Source organism: Onychomys torridus, chromosome 11 (assembly GCF_903995425.1).
Source record: "Onychomys torridus chromosome 11, mOncTor1.1, whole genome shotgun sequence".
NCBI classification, from domain to species: Eukaryota; Metazoa; Chordata; class Mammalia; order Rodentia; family Cricetidae; genus Onychomys; species Onychomys torridus.
Genome location: NC_050453.1, coordinates 65,984,450 through 66,004,072, shown reverse-complemented (window position 1 = coordinate 66,004,072; position 19,623 = coordinate 65,984,450). Strand labels below are relative to the sequence as shown.

Below are 19,623 nucleotides of genomic sequence, written 5' to 3'. Positions count from 1 at the left end.
TGAACTCAGGACCTCTGGAAGAACAATCAGTGCTCTTAACCTCTGAGCCATCTCTCAAGCCCCTTGTTTTGTTTTTCAAGACAGCATTTCTCTGTGCAGCCCTGGCTGTCCTGAAACTCACTCTGTAGACAGATTGTCCTCGAACTCAGAGATCCGACTCTGCCTCCTAAGTGCTGGGATCAAAGGGTGAGCCACCATTACCCAGCATAACTGTACTTTCAAGAGACCCAAAACCCTCTTCTGGCCTGTGTGGGCATCAGGCACATATATGATGTTTGTATGTATATGCAGGCAAAATACTAATACACATAAAATAAAAATGAAATCTTTAGAGGCCAGGGAGGTGACTCAGTGGTAGAGGCAGGCGCTTGTTGCCAAGCCTGACAACCTGAGTTTAATCCCCGGACCCACATGGTAGGAGGAGAGAACCAACTCCCACAAATTGTCCTCTACCCACCACACATGCACCTGTGTCTTGGCACAATAGCACCTACACACACACACACACACACACACAGAGTAAACTAATAATAATAAAGTGTTTCTTTAATAGAGGAAAATGCTCTCAAAAGGTCTTTACATTGGCTGTGTGTTGGGATGGTTTGCAGCACTTGGAAGATTGCCAGGGCCAGGCTGCAGCTTGGTGTGGTGTGCCGCCTTGAGTGCCCAGGCCCGAGCTCCAGTCTGCCCTTAGCAAGAGACCTAGGGCCCTGCCATTCTATTCCTCCGCTCATGTGGCTCTCAAAGATTGGGTTTTCCCCAAAAAAATGTCTTGCTCTGTGGCTTTGCCTCAGCGGCTGTGTTTCCATTGTGTTGGGTGTGTTGATGTTTGGTTGGTTGGGGTTTATTGTTATTGTTGTTGTTTTCTGGTTGGGTTTTTTTTTGGGGGGGGGCAGGGTTGTCTTGTTTTGTTGAGTTTGTTTGTTTGTTTTGCCCTGAGCAGTAGGTGGCTTACAGCGTTTTCTAGGAACATCTTTGTAGGTTCACCTCTGTGATTTTGGTGTTAGACAGAATGCACATGTTGTAGGAAATTCCCGGGCAGATTGAAAGAGAGCGAGTGAGTACAAGCCTGTGATCCCAGCCTGCAAGAGGCTGTGGAGCAGTCCAGAGGAGAACTCCCAGTGTCTGCTCGCTCTCTGCTTCCCTTGAGTCAGGTCTGGTGCTGAGTCTGCTGCTCTACTAGCAGCCAGCAAGCCCAAGTGACCCTCCTGCCTCTGCCACCTGCAGGGTTAGGGGTACAGGTACTTGTATGGCCACACCCAGCATCTTTGCGTGGGTCCTGGGCATTTGAACTCAGATATTTGTGTGTTCAGTAAGCACTCTTAACCAGTGGGCCATTTTCCAGGGTCCTTTTTTAGACTCTTGTATGATTTTTTTAACACCTTTATTATGTACGTCAATTTTTACAAACAGTATCTTGGTTTGCGTGGTTTCTAAACTTTGCGACAGTAAAATAAAGTATGTGTGCCATTCAGTTTTGTGGTTTTCTATTTCTGAAGTTTAAAAACTCACCTTTTGTTTCTTCATTCTCCCTGCCACTGCATAAGTGCCCCGGCTGTCCATTCTTCGCAATGTTCTCCCCACACGGAGTGTGTACGGAGTGTTTAAGTGGAGTGCAGGGTCGGCACAGGCGCTGGTGCCTGGGAGGCCTTCATCTGCTTCCCTCTGGGCAGCCTGCAGGCCCACGGGAGTCCACTTCCTGGAGAGCCAAGCAGAATCCTTGCTTACAGTTCAGTGCTTGTTGAGAACTTTTCTGCGCCATTCCCCTGTTCAGAAGCACGACCTGGCTTTTCTGCTGGTGGCTTTCTGCATTTGCATCATGCCTAGGCGTAGTGTAGGCTGCCTTTTATTGTTACTATTCAAGGTGGGTTCTAGGAAGTGGTAAGACTTGATGGCGAATATTCGGTATTCATTGCTTGGGAGATTTTAATCACTTTGGGTCTCATAACTTTTCTTTCCTATGTTTACTTCTTTATGTTTACCCAGTGCTGTGAGTACAAGAGGAATTGCTTCCATTCAGTGTTGTGTGTAAGTTCTGCAGTGTAGACCTTGTCCCTCATTTTTCTCCATGTTGTGGGCACTTTCAGGGATAGTGAAGGTCGGATTTCCAGCTGTGGTGATCTATCCCTTTCCTTTCCTGGACTGAAGCTGTGTACAGAACGTTCCTGTTACTCTTCACCGGAGAAAAGAGCCCTTGTCATAGGCCAGGCCTGCAGGTCGCGGGTACTCCAGCATCCTCTCATCCTCCGCAGGCAGTATCTAGAGCATCCTGGACGTGGTGTCTGCCTTCTGCAACAGCTCTCCAGCCTATGCCTTCCCAGGGCTCCTCCTGGGTCCTCACTCTTCTTCTTTGTCTTCGTCATGTATCACATTTATGATCCACTGAGCCTTCTCAGTCATATAGTTTATCATTGATTGGGATGGGGGAGCCAATGGGGCCCAGGACAGTGACCCCACATCTTTACTCCCAGCATTGGGAGGCAGAAACTTGTGGATCTCTGTTAGCTCAAGGCCAGCTGGTCTACACAGTGAGTTCTGGACAGCCAGAACAAATAATGAGACCCTGTCTCAAGAAGGATAACAAAGAAAAAAAAGAAAGAAAAAGAAAAAAAAAAAAAAAGCCAGTCTATAGATCTTGCTCACTTCCTATGTTTTACCTGATTTCTCTGGATTTGAGGCTACAATGATTCTTTTCTAAAGTGTATCATTCCGAATGTCCTCAGTGTTTAGAACTACACTGGCAGCTCGTAGTAGTTGGAGGTACTATGAATGAGTAGTTTGGTTTTGCTTTTTTTTTTTTTTTTTGGTACTAAAGACAGATCTCTCATCTTAGTGTGATTTGGGGAGGAAGCAAGCTAGTGGGCTGTTTGGATCTGGTAGCCAAGGACTCTGACTTGGCCATCAAAGCTGAATGCTCTTCTCCAACTGCCCCATCTTATTCCTCTAGAGCTGTGGCCTCCATACTCTTCCTGAAGGGCTCTCCAGCAGTGCCCCCTCTAGACAAGTCCTCCATGATCTGTTTTTTCCTTCCAGTGCTCTATTGAATGAAAATACTGTGCCCCTGTGCAAAGACTCCCCTGCTCTGATGCACACCCCAGCTGCAGACAGTGGATCTGTGCTAAAGGTAAGAAGATTGCTTTCCAGTTTTCAGAAGACAGGATTGAGTTGAACCTCTGATGTGACCGGGGACGTCTCGTGTGTGGCAGGTGATTCCTCGTTGGCACTGAGACTTGAGGTGGAGGGAGCAGCTGAGCCCCTCCCTAGGGCAGACCCTGGGGCTGCGCTGCCTACTTCCTGAGAGTCGCTAGACTCTCCTCTGTCTGCCACTTTGGTTTGGGACAGTCTTGGGTGCTTTCACTTGTCCTCTAAGACACACTGTTACAGACAGACAGACACATGTAAAGTGCATAGTAGACGAAAGAGTCAAGGCTGTGTATCCATCCATGATTTTGCTGAAATTTATAGTCTGATTCTCCAGGAAAACAAGCTGTGTGAGGAGGCTGATTTCTATTTTGTTTGGTTGAGTCACGGCCTTGCTATGTAGCCCAGGCTGGCCTTGACCCTCAGGCCTTCTGCTTCACTTTCCCCAAGCTAGGATTACAGTAGTATGCCAACATTCCTGGATCGTCTGTGTTGTCCATTGATGTGTCTCAAACAGTAGATGGCAAGTAATAGGCACCTCTCACTGATTGTATTCCAGCATAACCAGCTCATCCCAAGTTCTGCCCTTATGTGTCTACATGCTCTGTCTACCCTAACCGGTGCAGAAATCATAGAGATCCAGGCTCTTTCTAATTTAACACCATTCTTGTTGCATGCCAAACTTTGTTGTAGAAATTTACAAGGTATTTCACAAAAGGGAAAACTATAAATCACCCTGAGGCCTGCCATGCAAAGACAACCCACAGTTGATATTTATGTGTACTATATTTCAGTTAGAGCTTATCTTAGTTTGGGCTTATATTGCTGTGGTAAAACACTATGACCAAAAGCAACTTGGGAAGGATTTGCTTACATTTCCACGTTATAATCCGTCCCTGAGGGAAGTCAGGGCAGGAACTGAAGCAGAAGCCATGGAGGAATGTTGCTTAGTGGCTTGCTCCTCAGTCTTCTTCCTTGCAGAACCTGGGACCACCAGCCAAGGATGGCACTACCCACAATGGGCTGGACCCTCCAGTGTGGCCATATCTGTTAAGATTTTTTATTTTTACTATTAAATCAAAACCAAATTCATATATTTTAAATTTCTTCATCAATTTGGTAATTGTTTTGTTTATGCAAAGATGGTGCAATTATAGCCCATAGCTTCATCTAGAATTGAACAAACAGCATTTTGGTAAACATCAGTTCATTTAGTAGATGCCCCAAAACCATATCAAAAGTATATGCTTCCACCAGGCAGTATTGGTGCACACCTTTAATCCTAGCACTCTCAAGGCAGATCTCTGTGAGTTCAAGGCCAGCCTGATCTACAGAGTGAGTTCCAGGACAGAGAAACCCTGTCTCGAGGAAAAGAAAAAAAAAAGTACATGCTTTCCTTGAGCTCTCCCTTGTCAACCAGTCCTGCCCTTTGAACACTTAAGTTCTTTTCTTCTCACGTGATCACATTCTACTCTGAATGGCATTAGCTTTCTGCCCTTCCTGTTATTAACCAGCCTGCAAGTCACCACCACCACCTGGATGGTCTTTCTCTTCTCATCTTAGGAGGAGAATTCAGCTGGGAAACCATGACTGTCCTGGATAGGACAGAGAACCTGGAGAGTTGGCCTTTGTGTAAATGGAGTAGCCACAGGAATATTTACAGAGCACTTCTCTTCCTGATTCTGATTCTGGTGTAGCTTCTCCTCCTTGAAGAGGAAGTGTTGAGAAATCATTTCCTCTCTGCTTAAAGGGTCAACACTAGCTAGGCCCAAGTCACTGTTAGAAATTCAGAGATGTAGGAAAGTTCAGTGCAGTGCCGAATCACTCATGGATTCTTGGTGCCTTGTCTTCTGCAGGATGCTACAGATGAATTGGATGCCTTACTTCTTTCTCTAACTGAGAATTTGATGGACCACACAGTCACACCCCAGGTAAATGTGCCTCAAAACAGCAAGGTAGAGACTTGTTTTGAAAATATTCCTGCTAGATTCCAGTTTTTTTCTTATTTAATAATGTAGTAAAACTTTTCATTTAATAAGAGTTTTGAGGACTGGGAAAATGGCTTACTGGATAAGCACTTGCTGCACACTCGTGAGAACCTCAGTTTGGATCCCCAAAACCCAGAAAAATCTGGATATAGTAGTTCACATAAGAGAAGGCATAAATAGAATTTCCAGAAACTCTCAGACCTGGTAGCTGGGCGTACATGGTGGAGCATAAGGAACCCTGCCTCAAACAGACAGACTAACGCCGAGAGACCTCCACGTGTACAGAGTGGCATGAACACACCCACACAGACACAAAGAGCTTATGTCTGCTTCCTTAGCGTTGCCTTTCTGTACTCAAATTCTGCTGCCTTGAATTGCATTTCACCCTGTGGAAATCACATGCCACTATAAGCCCATTCATAGTTCACCACCATATTAAATAGCATGAGAGGAAACCTACATCAGAAGAGTTAGGACGTGAGCTCTGTGGTTAAGAGCTCTTGCAGAGGACCTGGGTTCTGTTCCTGGTACCCGTGTAGAAGCTGTCAACACCTGTTAACTCAAGTTCCAGGGGATCCATTGCCCTCTTCCGGTCTCAGTGTGCATTGAACACTTGTAATGTCCTTACATACGTATGGGCAAAACATTCGGACACAAAATAAAATACAAAAAGTTGTTTCAAGAGTTAAGACAATAATCTGGGCTTGGTGGTTTATGTCTGTAATCCCAGCATTCAGGAAGACTGCAGCAAGTCCAAGGCCTGATCCACAAAATAAGTGCTGGGCCAGCCAGGGCTATAGCGGAAGCCTGTCTAAAATAAGTGTTAAAAGTATAAGGACGTGTTTATTTTTATTTTTATTTTACAAAAATGTGGGAGCCTGATTATTGAGTGGTATTAAAAATCTCAGCCCTGTTTTATCTGGGAGGCAGTGTACCCAGTACCATTGCCATAAAGCAGACAAGAACACAGTTCTTTCTTCAGCTGGACTTGCAGTCTAGTTAGACACAGAACTACTTCAGTGACTGTTAGCTGTAGGACAAGAACTGCTGGGGATCACATGCCTCTCTGAGGAGTCGGGGTGCAGATGGCACTGTCTGTGGTATAGGTTGCTTGTGTAAATCATTAATGAACAAACTTGAGTGTGTATCAGAATTGTAAGATGAATCTTAAAAGGTCTTATTAATAAAATGCCCAGAGCCAGACATTGGAGTGATAGCTGAGAGGTCAGAGAGACAGAACAAGCCACAGCCAACCTCACCTCACCAACTCCTCAGCTGACTGTGTTTCCTCAGACTGGAAGCCTCTGAGTCCTCATCTGAATGGATCTCAGCTGAACTGCTTAAAAGCACTGGGCGGTGGTGGCACATGCCTTTAATTCCAGCACTTGGGAGGCAGAGCCAGACAGATCTCTGTGAGTTCGAGGCCAGCCTAGTCTACAGAGCGAGCTCCAGGAAAGGCACAAAGCTACACAGAGAAACCCTGTCTCAAAAAACAAAACAAAACAAACAAAAAAAGAACCTAAAAGCTTAAAAGTCTCTAGTTCCTGGTCCTCATGCTTTATATACCTTTCTGCTTCCTGCCATCACTTCTTGGGATTAAAGGTGTGTGTCCTTCCCAAGGAAGACATGAGATCTCAAGTCCCAGGATTAAAGGCATGTGCCACCACTGCCTGGCTTTGTTTCCATTGTGGCCTTGAACTCACAGAGATCCAGATGGATCTCTGCCTCCCAAGTGATAGGATTAAAGGTGTGAGTGCCACCACTGTCCGACCTCTATGACTAATCTGGCTGGCTCTGTTCTCTGACTCCAGATACGTTTTATTAGCATACATAATATATATTGGGGACACAATAAATCACCACACAGAGTTACCCAGAAGGTGTACTAAACAGATTGTTGGGCCTCATCTTAGTTTCAAATTAGGTATATCTTGGGAAGACCCCAAAATTTGCATTTCCAAACATGATTCCAGGTGATATCGACTAACAACTTAGATCAATAAATAAGAAAACATTACCAAAGGAGGACAAATAATCCCAAATTTGATCTTGAACCATAATAAATCTTGAAATAGATAAGAGATAGCCTCTAAAGTTCATGCCCAAATCCCTGGCGTCCAGAGAGACATAGCCCCTAAGAGCATAATTGAGAACATTTAAAGTCTGTTTGCTCTTTGTCTTTGTGGGAGGTGAGCTTCACAAATCCATAAAGTAGTATGGCAAGGCAGCCCACACTGTTAGTCCAGCACATGGGAGGCAGAGGCAGGTGGGTCTACCACTCTTTGCCAGATTCCACGGGTTTCTGCATGCATGAGGATAGGAAGCCACTCAGACATGCACATAAATCAATCAATTAAACAGACCAAAATAGAGGGCTGAGACTTGGGTCAGGAATAGCATTCTTGCCTTGAGACTAAATTCTTATTTAATGTTTTGTCTAGATTACAGCCTACTCTGTGTTTCCAGGGGTGGGGATGCAGTCAATGCAGTGTTTGCCCTGGGTTCAAGTCCTGTAGCCTAAGCTGACCTAGGAGTACTTACGGTTCCTGCCTTCACCTCCCAAGTATTGCTTACAGGTGTGAGTCTCATCACGCCGGCATTGTGTGACTTTCACATTTTTGGCATTTGTTTATGTATCGTGTGTGTTGGTATGTTGTGGGTATCCGTGCCGCTGTGTATGTGGGATCAGAGAACAAGTTGTGGGAGTTCTTCTTCCCTTGGGTCACAAGTCTCTGCCCTCCGGTGCTCAGGCTTGCCCAGAGTGCCCTTATTCCATGAACTATCTCACTTACCCTTGTCTGACTTAAAAGATTTTAAGAATAAAAGATGAGCCAGGTAGTGGTAGTGCACTCCTTTAATCCCAGCACTCAGGAGGGAGAGGCAGGCAGGTCTCTGAGTTCAAGGCCAGCCTGGTCTACAGAGCCTGTTCCAGGACAGCCAGGGCTCCACAGAGAAACCCTGTCTGGAAGGGAGGGAGGGAGGGAGGGAGGGAGGGAGGGAGTGGTAAACGAGGTATCAGCTGTAGTAGGTACTTGAGTTATAATCTTTCCCATTATGGAAACCCTCAAAGTCCTAGCAGCCCCTTGAGTAGGGAGTATGCCGTGAAAACCCGGGGCTGAACGTTGTGCAGCTATGGAGACTCCATTGGAACTGCCTTCCCTGTAGTATTTTTCTATCACAGGCCATGCCAGCCCCTCGATAGCCCACTCCCAGAGTCTGGGAACAATCGAGGACCAGCTGATAATCTAATCTTTGTCGTTACTGAATGAATCTAAGTGCACCAAACTTAGTCCATGCATTTTGCTCTTCTGGGTCAGTTCTCTCTGTGCACCCTTCTTTCTGCCCTCATGCTTAGCTCCTCTCTGTCTCCTTTTTCTGTCCTCTCATAGCCCTAGAAGTAACTAAGCTCTCATGCTCTCAACTTCATCCTCATCCTCCACCCCTTCATCCTCCATCTTCCCTTCCTCTCCTCCGGATCTGACCAGTCCCTACTCATCTAAGAACTGCCCTGCTCTCCCTTCTCCAGCCACTTGATCCTGCTGAGGAATTCTGCCCCAGCATTCACTGTACCAGGTTATGCAAAAAGCCCTTTTGTCCTGAGTCAGTAGCTCTGCAATGCCACAAGGCCTGAAGGAAAGGGATGGTCTGAGCTTCATCTGCACAAGAAACTATGCATCTGCAATCCACCTGTCTCCTAGGCTCTGTAGGGGTGTTACCTGGTTCAGATCAGCAGTAGGTCTGAGAAACTTACACTGTTTGCCATTAAGGCCTAGCAGTAAATGAATGCACAAGAAATTCACAGCAGAAGACAGCTGAATATTAAAAGCTGAATAACACCAAATATTCCCTGACATCTGACTTCCCCCTGGAAAGATCCCTTGACCTTTCTAGGTACAGCTTTATTATGTACAGCTGAATCTCTATAATATATTCTTGCGGCTTGTAGCATTTTTCACAGTAGAAAATATTATGAGTGTAATTATGAAAATAAGTCAGTCTTCCCTAAGAGTAAGTGACTGTGAAATTTGTTTTAGGTGTCTTCATCATCCATGATCACACCCCGGTGGATTATTCCAGTAAGTTCATATTATTTATGATCCTTTTGGTTACAATTTCAGAAGCTTAAAGGATTCTCAAGTTCTTGTTTTTCCTGCAAATACAAGATCTGTTCATTTAATGGCTTCAGATTTGTGGCTCAACTTTCCTGTAAATGCTGAATGATTGAGATTAAAAATAGAAATTGGAGATGAAAGGGGCTGGAGAGAGGGCTGAGTGGTTGGTGAAGAGTACTTACTGTTATTGTAGAGGTCCAGGTTCGGTTCCCAGCACCCACATGGCAGCTTATAACCATCAGTTCCAGGGGATCTGACTCCCTCCTCCAGACTCCACAGACACCAGACACACATGTGGTACACAGACATACACACAAGCAAAACCCTACTTCACATAAAATGAAAATAAGAAGTTTGGAGGATGGAGTGGTAGCTCAGTGGGTGAGAGCCCTGGGCTGCTCTTCCAGAGGACCCAGGTTTGATTCCCAGCATGAACATGGGGCTCACAACTGTTTGTAACTCCAGTTCTAGGGGAGCTGATGCCCTCTTTTGGTCTCTGGGCACCAGGCACACATGTAGTGCACAGACATACATGCAGACAAAACACCCCTACACATAAACAGCTGAGAACACCAAGTCCTCCTCTATGTGAAGCTGCTGATGTGGCGGGTGCTGTTGCCTCTGTGTTAAAACATCTTGTGCCTCTCCTCCAGCAGAGTGCTGCCATCTCCAACAGGTTCACAGGGTGTGGAACTTCTGTGGCGGGGACAGAAGGGTGTGGTGCGAAGGATGGATTCTCACTGATTTCCCCCCCAGCACCGTTCTTGGTAGATGCTGTGACCAGGTGAGGAAATTACTTCTCAGTTGTAGTTTTCAGGGCATCTAATAGGAGAGAAATGATAAGAAACATTGATTACATTTAAAATAGCAGTTTTTGTAAGGTCTTCATTGAATTTGATTGAAAGTGTATAGGTCTTTGAATACTGTTTAACATAGCATTTTTTTCTTGCTCTTGATAATTTTTCACAAAATTATTGGGATTTCTTTGTGAAATCTTTGCTAGATAAAAATGTTAGGCTTATCTTTAGATCTCCGTTTTTAAAAATCAAGTTGTTACTTATCCTTTCTTGCTTTGCTCTTCCGATTGTGGCCTGTTCTCATAGTGGTGAGAGGTGGTACTCGTTACTCTGACAAGGGGCAGTGTGAATGAAGAAGGGTAGGACGTTCCCAAGGTGAGGATGTCTAGATAACAGAGTGAGCATGGGCCCTTGGGGTTGTCCCAGAGTCTCCTCTCCGGAGAGGACAAGCAAATCCAAGTTCAGATAGAAGCTGACATGCTGCTGTCGTGCTCGGCAGAGCCTGTTCCTATTCATAATAAGCTGGACTGGTGAAGAAAGGTTAAATGTGTTAACTCTCTGTCGTCAGGGAACCAGGGGCACCCACTCTGTAGAAAGCCTCCTCAGAGTATCACTGCTCAGGAGATGCGGCTGTGTCACCATTGAGGTCTGCGTCTCCCTCCGCAGCATCTCCATGTGGGCTGCTGGAGCCCGAGTCCTTCCTGACTAGGTCTCCTCTGTTCCTCTTTCCTGCAGCTCTGCTCCTCTGGCTGAAGATTCAGCCTTGAAGCACAAGTGCTTGCTGACTACTGAGCTCTGAGGGCTGCTGCTCTCCACTCTATCCGAATGCCCCACACTATCCCGTTAGCCCTGGATCCAGCTGAGCAAGTCCTTTACTTGGGGAAAACCTTCTACCTGGATTTGACTTCAGCTCCGTGAAGAAAGTAGCTACGTTCTCCGTCCAACTGGAAGTCTGCCCACATCACTGAAGATACCTCCTCTTCTCCGCAACTGTGTTTGCATTGCCAATTCCCCAGTCAACAGAATTCACTGGTTTCCTTCAGACTCTTGGCTCCACCTAGCGGTTGCAGCTGTTATAACAACTTATGGCAAGGCTTGCTGTCGGGAGCAAGTTCATTGCTGTGTCCTGTAATGTCAGGGTGGGCACACCTGACCTCGGTGCCTGCTGGAGAAGTGAATGGCATCTTCCTGCGGATTACCTGGAAGTCAGGATTTAGGAAACAGATGAAAACACTGTGAGGTAGATCTCAGGCCAGCTCTTGCATAGTTACTAGGACTCTTGGAGAAGCAGAGAACATAGAGGGAGATGTATGTCACCCACACTTTGAATCCTGAGCAGTAATGATCTTACTGCTCCGAGTTTACTTCAGAGAGAAATGTTAGGAACTACAGAGAGATCATCTCCAGGCATGTGCTCTCCAGACCCCCTTTCCTGTAGGAAGCAGCCATATCCTTCACCTGTATGTAGCTGCAGTGTGGGAGGGAGCAGGTGTCTGGTCAGAGACCTAAGGCCCGTGCCTTCCTCCCTGAGCCAGTTGTGAAGGTCAGTTCAGCAGTGCTCCACACCGGGACTATTTGGACACAGCCTCCAGTTCCTTTCAGTATACCCTGAGTTTGTTGACGGCTTTCAAGCTGAAAAGAAAAACCCTGGGCAGAAGTGGGGGATGGTGGTGAGAGACTGGGCTCTTGACTCAATCCCCCAGCAAGCTCTGCACAGTGGACTGGATGAAGTCAGCTGACATTAGGGTTTTGTATTGGTTTTTAAAGATTTGTAGAATTCCCCAATCTTTGTAGGAGAAGAAGTCCTGATGTTACAGTAGCGCATGCTCGTCGTGGAAAGTGTGTGGATGTGGCCCTGTGTCCCCAGCACAGAGAAATGACTCTGAAGGAGCGGTGACTGTGGGCTGATATGCCGACAGTGCTAAAGCCCTTGGTTGCCATGGTGATGGGGCTGCTATGCAGACAGTGGTAAAGCCCTTGGTTGCCTTGTTACCAGGCACTGCTGTTAAGCTGGGTGTGTGGTGGAGCACTTTCTCCTCAGCTAAGAGGACGCTAGTGAGGTGAGGATCAGCAGAAACACTGCCATGAAAGGCATGAGCTGCCTGCTCTGTAGTCATTAAAATGCCCCGATAGGGACGAGTATGTGCTCAGGCAAATGCTAGTACCTGTCTGGGAAGCTTGGGGGTCCAGTCTTCCAGTTTCCAGGGGAGCTTCACAGATTAGAAACCACTTTTGCCAAAGGAGACAGAATTGCCCAGTAGGCAGCTCATGCATTTCATTGGCAGTATTTTTGCGAGTCCTCAGTGATAAACTATTTCTCACAGTTTGACACCTAGAACCCGGGGCTTGGTCCAGTACATACTGGACTAGGTCTCAGATTTCCAGGGTCTGGAAGTCCTGGACAGCCTACTCAGTTAGCTGTGCTGCAGCTAGAGCATGGTGGCTTAGAAGTCCTAAATGTCCCATCCTGTGTCCCTTCGAGATTGAGTAGTTGAAAGTACCCCATAACATTTGTGTCTCCAGATACCTGAATTCCTGCAGTCAGAATATTGCTAGGGACTAGGTCAGGATTCACTTGAATCTTCACTAAAAAGAAACCCTATGTCCTGGTGTCAAAGAGTAAGTTTAGAACTGATATTTGAGTGATGCATTTGCCCTGACAGGCTAGACACTTGTCTGATATGTGTCCTGTGCTGTACAGGACATGTGTTCTGCTCCTCTGAAAATGGCATCGGTCTAGCAGGGCACCTAAGGAGGTGGTAGGGTGGGGCAGTGTGGGAAGCAGTGGAGATTGTGGACAGTGAGGTGGAGGCAAGAACTGAGTTAGGAAGGGCAGCTGCCCTGCTGCGTGCCCAGGGAGCATCTAGACAAAGTTAGCATTGTGTCCCTGGCTGGGGTGGGGACTTGGCATGGCAGTTTCTAGTAAGATGTGAAGGTTGCAGTTAGCAGGCCTGGACTCCACCTCAGCACTGGGAAAGGAGTCTGTACATGGAATGATCTGGAGATTGGCAGAACTCCTGGTTGTCTTTCCTGATCCTCAGCAGCCTACGGAACAGAGCTACGAGCAGACTCCTTAGCCTCTACATGGCTCTGGGAAATGTTGTAGTGGAAAACATTCCCTACAACTCCTGCTGACTGTCGGTAGGCGCGTCCAGGCTCGGGTGCCCTGGGTGTGGCTGGGGATGAGAATCCTGAGCTGTTTCTAGGATCTGCTGCTTATTCTCCTTCCCATTGCTGGCTAAAACGTGGACCTCTGCTCTCTAACTGAGCCCAGGTAGTCCTGGGCTAGCTTGTCTGCTGGTCACTCAGCTGATGAAAAGTTGGAGGTTTCTTTCTTTCTGTTGTTGTTGTTTCTGAGACAGAGTTTCTGGTGTAGCTCTGCCTGTCCTAGAACTCCCTCTGTAGCCCAGGCTGGCCTCGAACTCACAGAGATCCGGCTGCCTCTGCCTCCCGAGTGCTGGGATTAAGGGCGTGCGCCCAGCACCACCGATCCAGCAAGTGTCATCTGCTCATCAGCTGTTTCACTTTGTTCTGCTGCTCACTATGTAACCCAGGATGAACTCATAGCGTTCTCCTGCCTCCGCTCTCCAAGTGCAGGGATCTCGTCATGAAGGACCAAGCCCAGCGACACTTGTGCTGACAGGTTTTTGCTTGGTTGGTTTTTGGTTTTGAGTTGCTGGGGATCAGAACCAGGACCTCGGGCTGAGAAAGGTGGCGCACTCCTGTAATCCCAGCTCTCAGCAGGCAGAGGCGGGTGGATCGCTGTGAGCTGCAGGCAGACCAAGGCTGCATAGTGAGACCCTCGTCTCACTGCCGCGGAGCCCTGTCTCCAGATGCAGTAAGTTTATCCTCTAGAGAGCTAGAGCCGGCACAGAGTTCCCACTCAGTTCTGCCCGCACTGCCCAGGCTGGGTGCAGGAGCATGGCTGTGTTCACTAAAGCTGATTCACAACCAGGCACTAAGCCAGGGGTCCTCAGCCTGTGGGTCACCACCCCTGCTGGGGTCATATATCCGATACCCTAATATGAGGTATTTACATTATGATTCATAACAGTAGCAAACTTACAGTTATGAAGTAGCAGCAAGATGATTTTTTGGTTGGGGTCCCCACAACACGAGGAACTGTATTAAGGGTCACAGCGTTGGGCAGGTTGAGAACCACTGCAAGTGCTGGTCGCCAGCTCTGAGAGCAGAGAAGTGCTGTCTGGAGTTCAGGACATCGTGTCCTTGTCGGTGAAGCTGCAAGATGAGATGGTAGGTCTCAGCCGTGAGAGTCTTGGTGAGGTCCCATTATTTAATCCAGCTCTTGGCCGTGGAGTTGATTGGCTCTGGAATACAATTGTGTGATAAAGAAGGTTTGTTTGTAATCATTTGTGCTTTCTTTCTGGAAAAAATTAAAGCTGGGTTTGTGGACAGTCAGGACGGCCTGGAAACACGCCTGCGCTGCCAGGGTGGGGACTTGGCGGGAGGGAGGGAGTTCCACGGTTGCCACAGGTTCTTGCTGGAGCCCTGCTGCAGGGGCTGCAGCTCTGCCTCTTACTGTTGGGGTGATAGCCACTAATTCTCAGGGTTCCTTCTTGTCAGAGGAGTGTGTGTGCATGAGTGTGTGTGCGTGTCTTTTCATGGAGCCCTTTACTCTTTGATTTTACATCTGGATACAGTAGATGGTTTGAGGACTCACCAACTATTTTGTGTTTACTTTTTCTACATGTCAAGCTCTGCAGTAGCTTTGAAACTGTAATTTATTTTTGTATCAAGTGCGTATATTCAGTGACTTCCCACTGTATGTGGCTTGTATTAGAACTACTACACTGAACTGTGTGTTGTCTGTACACTGAACAAGAACTCTAGACATGACCCATTCAAATAAAACTTCTATGAGAACGTTCATGTTCTGTCAGCTGTTTCTGACATGCGTGGCCCTGGCTGAAGTGGTTAGTCAGAGCCACCATTAGTAACCAGAGGGAGTGAACCAAAGCACTGGTTTGTCCGGGACTGTGTCGATGTGGGTGTGGGAGATTGGGGTGGGTGTTCCTAAAGGCCAGGACTCTCATTGGTGGCTGGGGATGACTCATGAGCAGTGCCTCACAAGCATGAGGACGTGAGTTCAGGTCCCCAGAACCCACATAAAACCAACTGTGGTAGCACATGTCTGGAACCCCAGCTTCCTGCAGTGATGTGGGAGTCAGAGAAGGAGAATCCCCTGAGATTCACAGGCCCCTCTCACCTGACGTGCAGCCAGCCTCAAGGTGGATGGCCAGGATCTGTGTGCCTGTGAGGCTGTCCCTGACCTCCACATGAATGCTCCCACACTCACACACATGAATATATACACACAACACACACACACACTTTTTTTTTGGGGGGGGGGTTTGAGACAGGGTTTCTCTGTGTAGCTTTGTGCCTTTCCTGGATCTTGCTCTGTAGACCAGGCTGGCCTCGAATGCACAAAGATCTGCCAGCCTCTGCCTCCTGAGTGCTGGGATTAAAGGTGTGTGCCGCCGCCACCACCACCCGGCCACACACACTTTTTAAAAAAGTTACTAGTCAGTGAGCATGATGGTACATACCTGTAACCCCAGCACTTGGGAAACTGGACAGTCAGTGTTCAAGGCCGTCGTAGACAATATAACAACACTGTCCTAACTAAAAATAACAAAACCCTCATTGGTAATACCTGCCTAAGGCCAGTGTCATTCCAGGACTTAGGATCACATCTTGGGACTTGAACCTGCACTGTTCACTACCCACAAGGTGGAGGGTAGATTGTCTCCAGCCAGTCTCAGGACTGTCCTCTGGCAGGACACATGCAGTGTGACTCAGCTTCTTGCTGATAGCAGGCCTCATCCTCTTGTTCCTGGCCCTTCCTAGGTGTGGTTTTCTGTGACCAGCATGGCTGTCCGGGGCGGGCAGGCTTCTGCCTGGGGAAGTGGGAACATCTTAGCCTGGAGAAAGGGACGACTTTTCTAGGTCCTTCAGGTGGGGGGGGGGGAGATGGACGGAGGAGAGAGGACAAGAACATAGACTCACTCACCCGTGCTGGAAACGAAAGAAACTGCCAGAAATAAATAACAAAAGCCATTCTGACTTGAGCAGGACGGCCCATGGGAAAAGTGAGTGTCTCCCATATCCACTGGAAGCTAGGTCATTGACAGAACAAAGTGGGTGTTGGTGTGGATAGGCATCCACCCATCTGCTGTGAGGAGTCAGAGGGCGGAGGCCCCTGTCCAGGCTGTGCTTCCCTGAAAGAAAAGGGAATGGACAGCTATAAAACACCTAAATAATCCCACATGGGGCTTGTGTGGTCTGCACTAAGCAGTCTGCAGGAGCTACAGAGCAGATCTGGAGTCAGTGACGGTCAGGGCCCCGATGGGTCCTGACTGCCCTAGCTCAGAGTGGTCTGTCTCTTCAGCACGCATCCATCCCCTAATCCAGGTCCTACAACTCCATTCTGAGGTTGAGCAGAGAGGGGGAGCGGAGTATCTCACCCAGGAAGGACATATGTCCCAGGCCAGATTGACAGCTGTTAGGGAGAAACAGACAGTGCAGAGAGCAACATGAACTCCAGAAGCCGAGCTCAAGTAGTTTCCATGGAAAACGGTATTAGAAAACTGGGCTTGTCATAGTGTGGGTTTCTACCACTGTGGTAGAAGACCAGGACCGTGGGGAGGAGTTCATTTGCCTTAGATATCCTGGAGGCTCCGAGGTGGGGCCTTGCAGGAGGAGGGATGTCATTTGGGAGTGGGCTTTGAGAATTGAAAGTCTGGTGCCATTTCAAGTTTGCTCTGTTTCTGGCCTGTGGTTTGAAGATATAAACTCTCAGCTGTTCCTGCTGCCAGGGTTCCCTGCCACGGTGGACGCTTATCTCTCTGGAACCGTAAGTTCAAATAACCCTTTCCTTCTATAAGGTGCCTTGGTCATGGTGGTTTTTTGGTTTTTGGGGGTTTTTTGTTTGTTTTTGTTTTTTAAAGATTTATTTATTTATTATGTATATAGTGTATACCTGCACACTAGAAGAGGGCACCAGATCTCATTACAGATGGTTGTGAGCCACCATGTGGTTGCTGGGAATTGAACTCAGGACCTCTGGAAGAACAGCCAGTGCTCTTAACCTCTGAGCCATCTCTCCAGCCCAGTCATGGTGTTTTTTATCACAGCAACAGAAAAGTAACTAATACACACACACACACACACACACACACACACACACACACACGGCCACACAGTAACTATTTCTTGTTAATTACATTTCTTTACAGGAAGTAGAGGCATGTCCCATAGCATCCATATGTTAGGTCTCGCTGTCCATCATGTGTGTCCCAGAGCTCAAACTCAGGTTTAGCATGGTGGCTAGTGCCTTTGCCTCCAGAGTCATCTCAAGGCCCTGAACACTTCATGCTAGAAGTTAATGGTGGTGGTGGTATGTCCCCAGAAGTTAATGGTGGTGGTGGTATGTCCCCAGAAGTTAATGGTGGTGGTGGTATGTCCCTAAGAAGTTAATGGTGGTGGTGGTATGTCCCCAGAAGTTAATGGTGATGGTGGTATGTCCCTAGAAGTTAATGGTGATGGTGGTATGTCCCTAGAAGTTAATGGTGGTGGTGGAATGTCCCTGAGAAGTTAATGGTGATGGTGGTATGTTCCTAGCCTGCCCTCACCACCCTGTTTTCCCACCCACCTGGTGATTTCCATAGTATTGAATGGACCCAGCCACTATTTATGAGGGCCTGATCTCACCTGCAGAGAACTGCCTGAGTCACCTCACCTGTGTACTTCTGACTCTTCCCCTCAGGGTTTCCTTACACTAAGTACATGATCTCATACCTCAGTGATAAAAGCCGAGTGCTCTGTCAAGCATGTTCTCAGCAATCCTTCCTTCATCCACACCTGCTATTCCTTCCGTTGAAACGGAAGTGGGGTACTGACGGGCCCATCCCACAACCCTCCTTTCCTGTATTTCTCTCAATACTTTTTCACTTCAGCACTGAAACCTTCCTTCCCACCTATTTCTGATGTGATGTGCACAAGCCGAACTCTTCCTGAAACGTCTTCTAGCTCTCCCTCACAGACACAACGCTTGAGAGAATTGCTCTTTGTGTCCTGACTCCAGCAGCCCTGCCCAGCCTGGCTTGGCCTTGCGGTAGCGTTTGCTGGTCTCAGCCTCCCTTCTGAGAAGCAGTGCTTGGACTTGTTCCATTTCTGCCCTTAGTGACACCCATCCCTGTCGCTGGGCAGAACAAATCACCAAGGTGTGCCTGTATGCAGAAAGGTGGGGCATGGCCGGAGCACCAGCTCACTCCACAGTGGGCCTCCTGGGCCTCACCACACTGACGAAGGATGGTGCTGTGTGGCTTCCCTTGAACCTTCTCCTCCTCTTACTCCCGTGCTCCTGAGGCTTGGTAAGGCAGCTCATGAGGCTCCAAAGCCTCTACATCCAGGTTTCCCATCTGCATGGCCCCCCGCCCTCCCTCTGGTGCCCTAATTGCGTTTTACATGAACAACTCAGTGTCAAGAGGAACAGTTTTTGTGTTAAAGGCAATCAGCCAGACAAGGGCCCACGTTTCCTAAAACTTCCCAGTCCCCTATGTGATGATTCCCAGTTGCATTAGATTGGGACATCGAGTTCCCACTGATGAGATGAGACTCTCACCACCTACATCGGGGATGAAAGGCAGAGGCCATTTGGGTGAGTGGGTTTGATATGCTGGTTTGGGTGCTGGTGCCCTTTTGCAGAAAAATCACCTTGGCAAACTGCTTTTGCCTAGTTCATGTGTTCCTTGGTGTGACACCAAGATGATTCTTTTGCTGATGTCTGAACCAAATCCCATGATGACAGAAACATTCTCACTTCTGTGAACAAAAGTCCCCTGAAGGAGCTACACCTTCCGCTGGTCCTTCTGCAGGGCTCCTTAGCTTCCACGATGGGAACATTTACAGTGCTGTGCGTCAGGAGCCAATCACAATTTATCTTGGGCTATATTTTCAGCCACCTAAATGGCCACTCCTGGCCCACCTCTTTTTTGGACCTGACATCTTGTGAGAGATTGAAAACCTTTGGCCTGAGCATGGTGGCATGAACCTTTAATCCCAGCACTGTGGAGGCTGGGGCACGTGGATCTCTGTCAAGGCCAGCCTCCTCTACATTGCGAACTCCAGGCTGGCTAGGGCTACACTGAGACCCTGTTTCAATTTTTAAAATGGGGGTGGGGGAGATTTAGCTCAGTGATAGAATGGAAAGGGGGAAAACAAAAGAAAATCTCCAAGATGTATTAATAAAACCATAGTTTTCACTAACCAAAAGACTGAATCATCAGACATCATCAGAGACCTAGAGCTGAGATTTCCCCACTTTACATAACTGCCTAATTAATGCTCCCACCAGTGGTTTGAAAAGTTCTTGATTTTGTTCTATTTGTTCAAAGTTACTTTGTTCTATTGCTTTAAAAAAAAAAAAAAAAAAAAAAAAAAAAAAAAAAAAAAAAAACACTTCATAAAACTGATTCAACATTGGAACATTTGGGTTGACCTTAATTTGTGTTCCAGGTCATGATCGCTCATATTTGGCTCTAGGATAAACTGTCCCTTTGA

General features: G+C 47.4%; 1 protein-coding gene across 8 annotated transcripts in view; it reads left to right on the top strand.

Moving 5' to 3' along the window:
• Epb41l5 (erythrocyte membrane protein band 4.1 like 5) overlaps positions 1–13,413 on the top strand; it is a 117,721-nt gene extending 104,308 nt beyond the window's left edge. For 6 of the 8 annotated variants that reach the window (XM_036202297.1, XM_036202292.1, XM_036202296.1 and 3 more), the window contains 5 exons: positions 3,034–3,124; positions 4,998–5,072; positions 9,164–9,205; positions 9,895–10,025; positions 10,774–13,413. In XM_036202297.1, the coding sequence (XP_036058190.1) occupies positions 3,034–3,124; positions 4,998–5,072; positions 9,164–9,205; positions 9,895–10,025; positions 10,774–10,837 (403 nt within the window). In that variant the 3' untranslated portion in view covers positions 10,838–13,413. The remainder of the gene's footprint in view (positions 1–3,033; positions 3,125–4,997; positions 5,073–9,163; positions 9,206–9,894; positions 10,026–10,773) is intronic. The other 2 variants (XM_036202295.1, XM_036202291.1) reach the window with 1 other exon arrangement.
• The last annotated feature ends 6,210 nt before the right edge of the window (positions 13,414–19,623 follow it).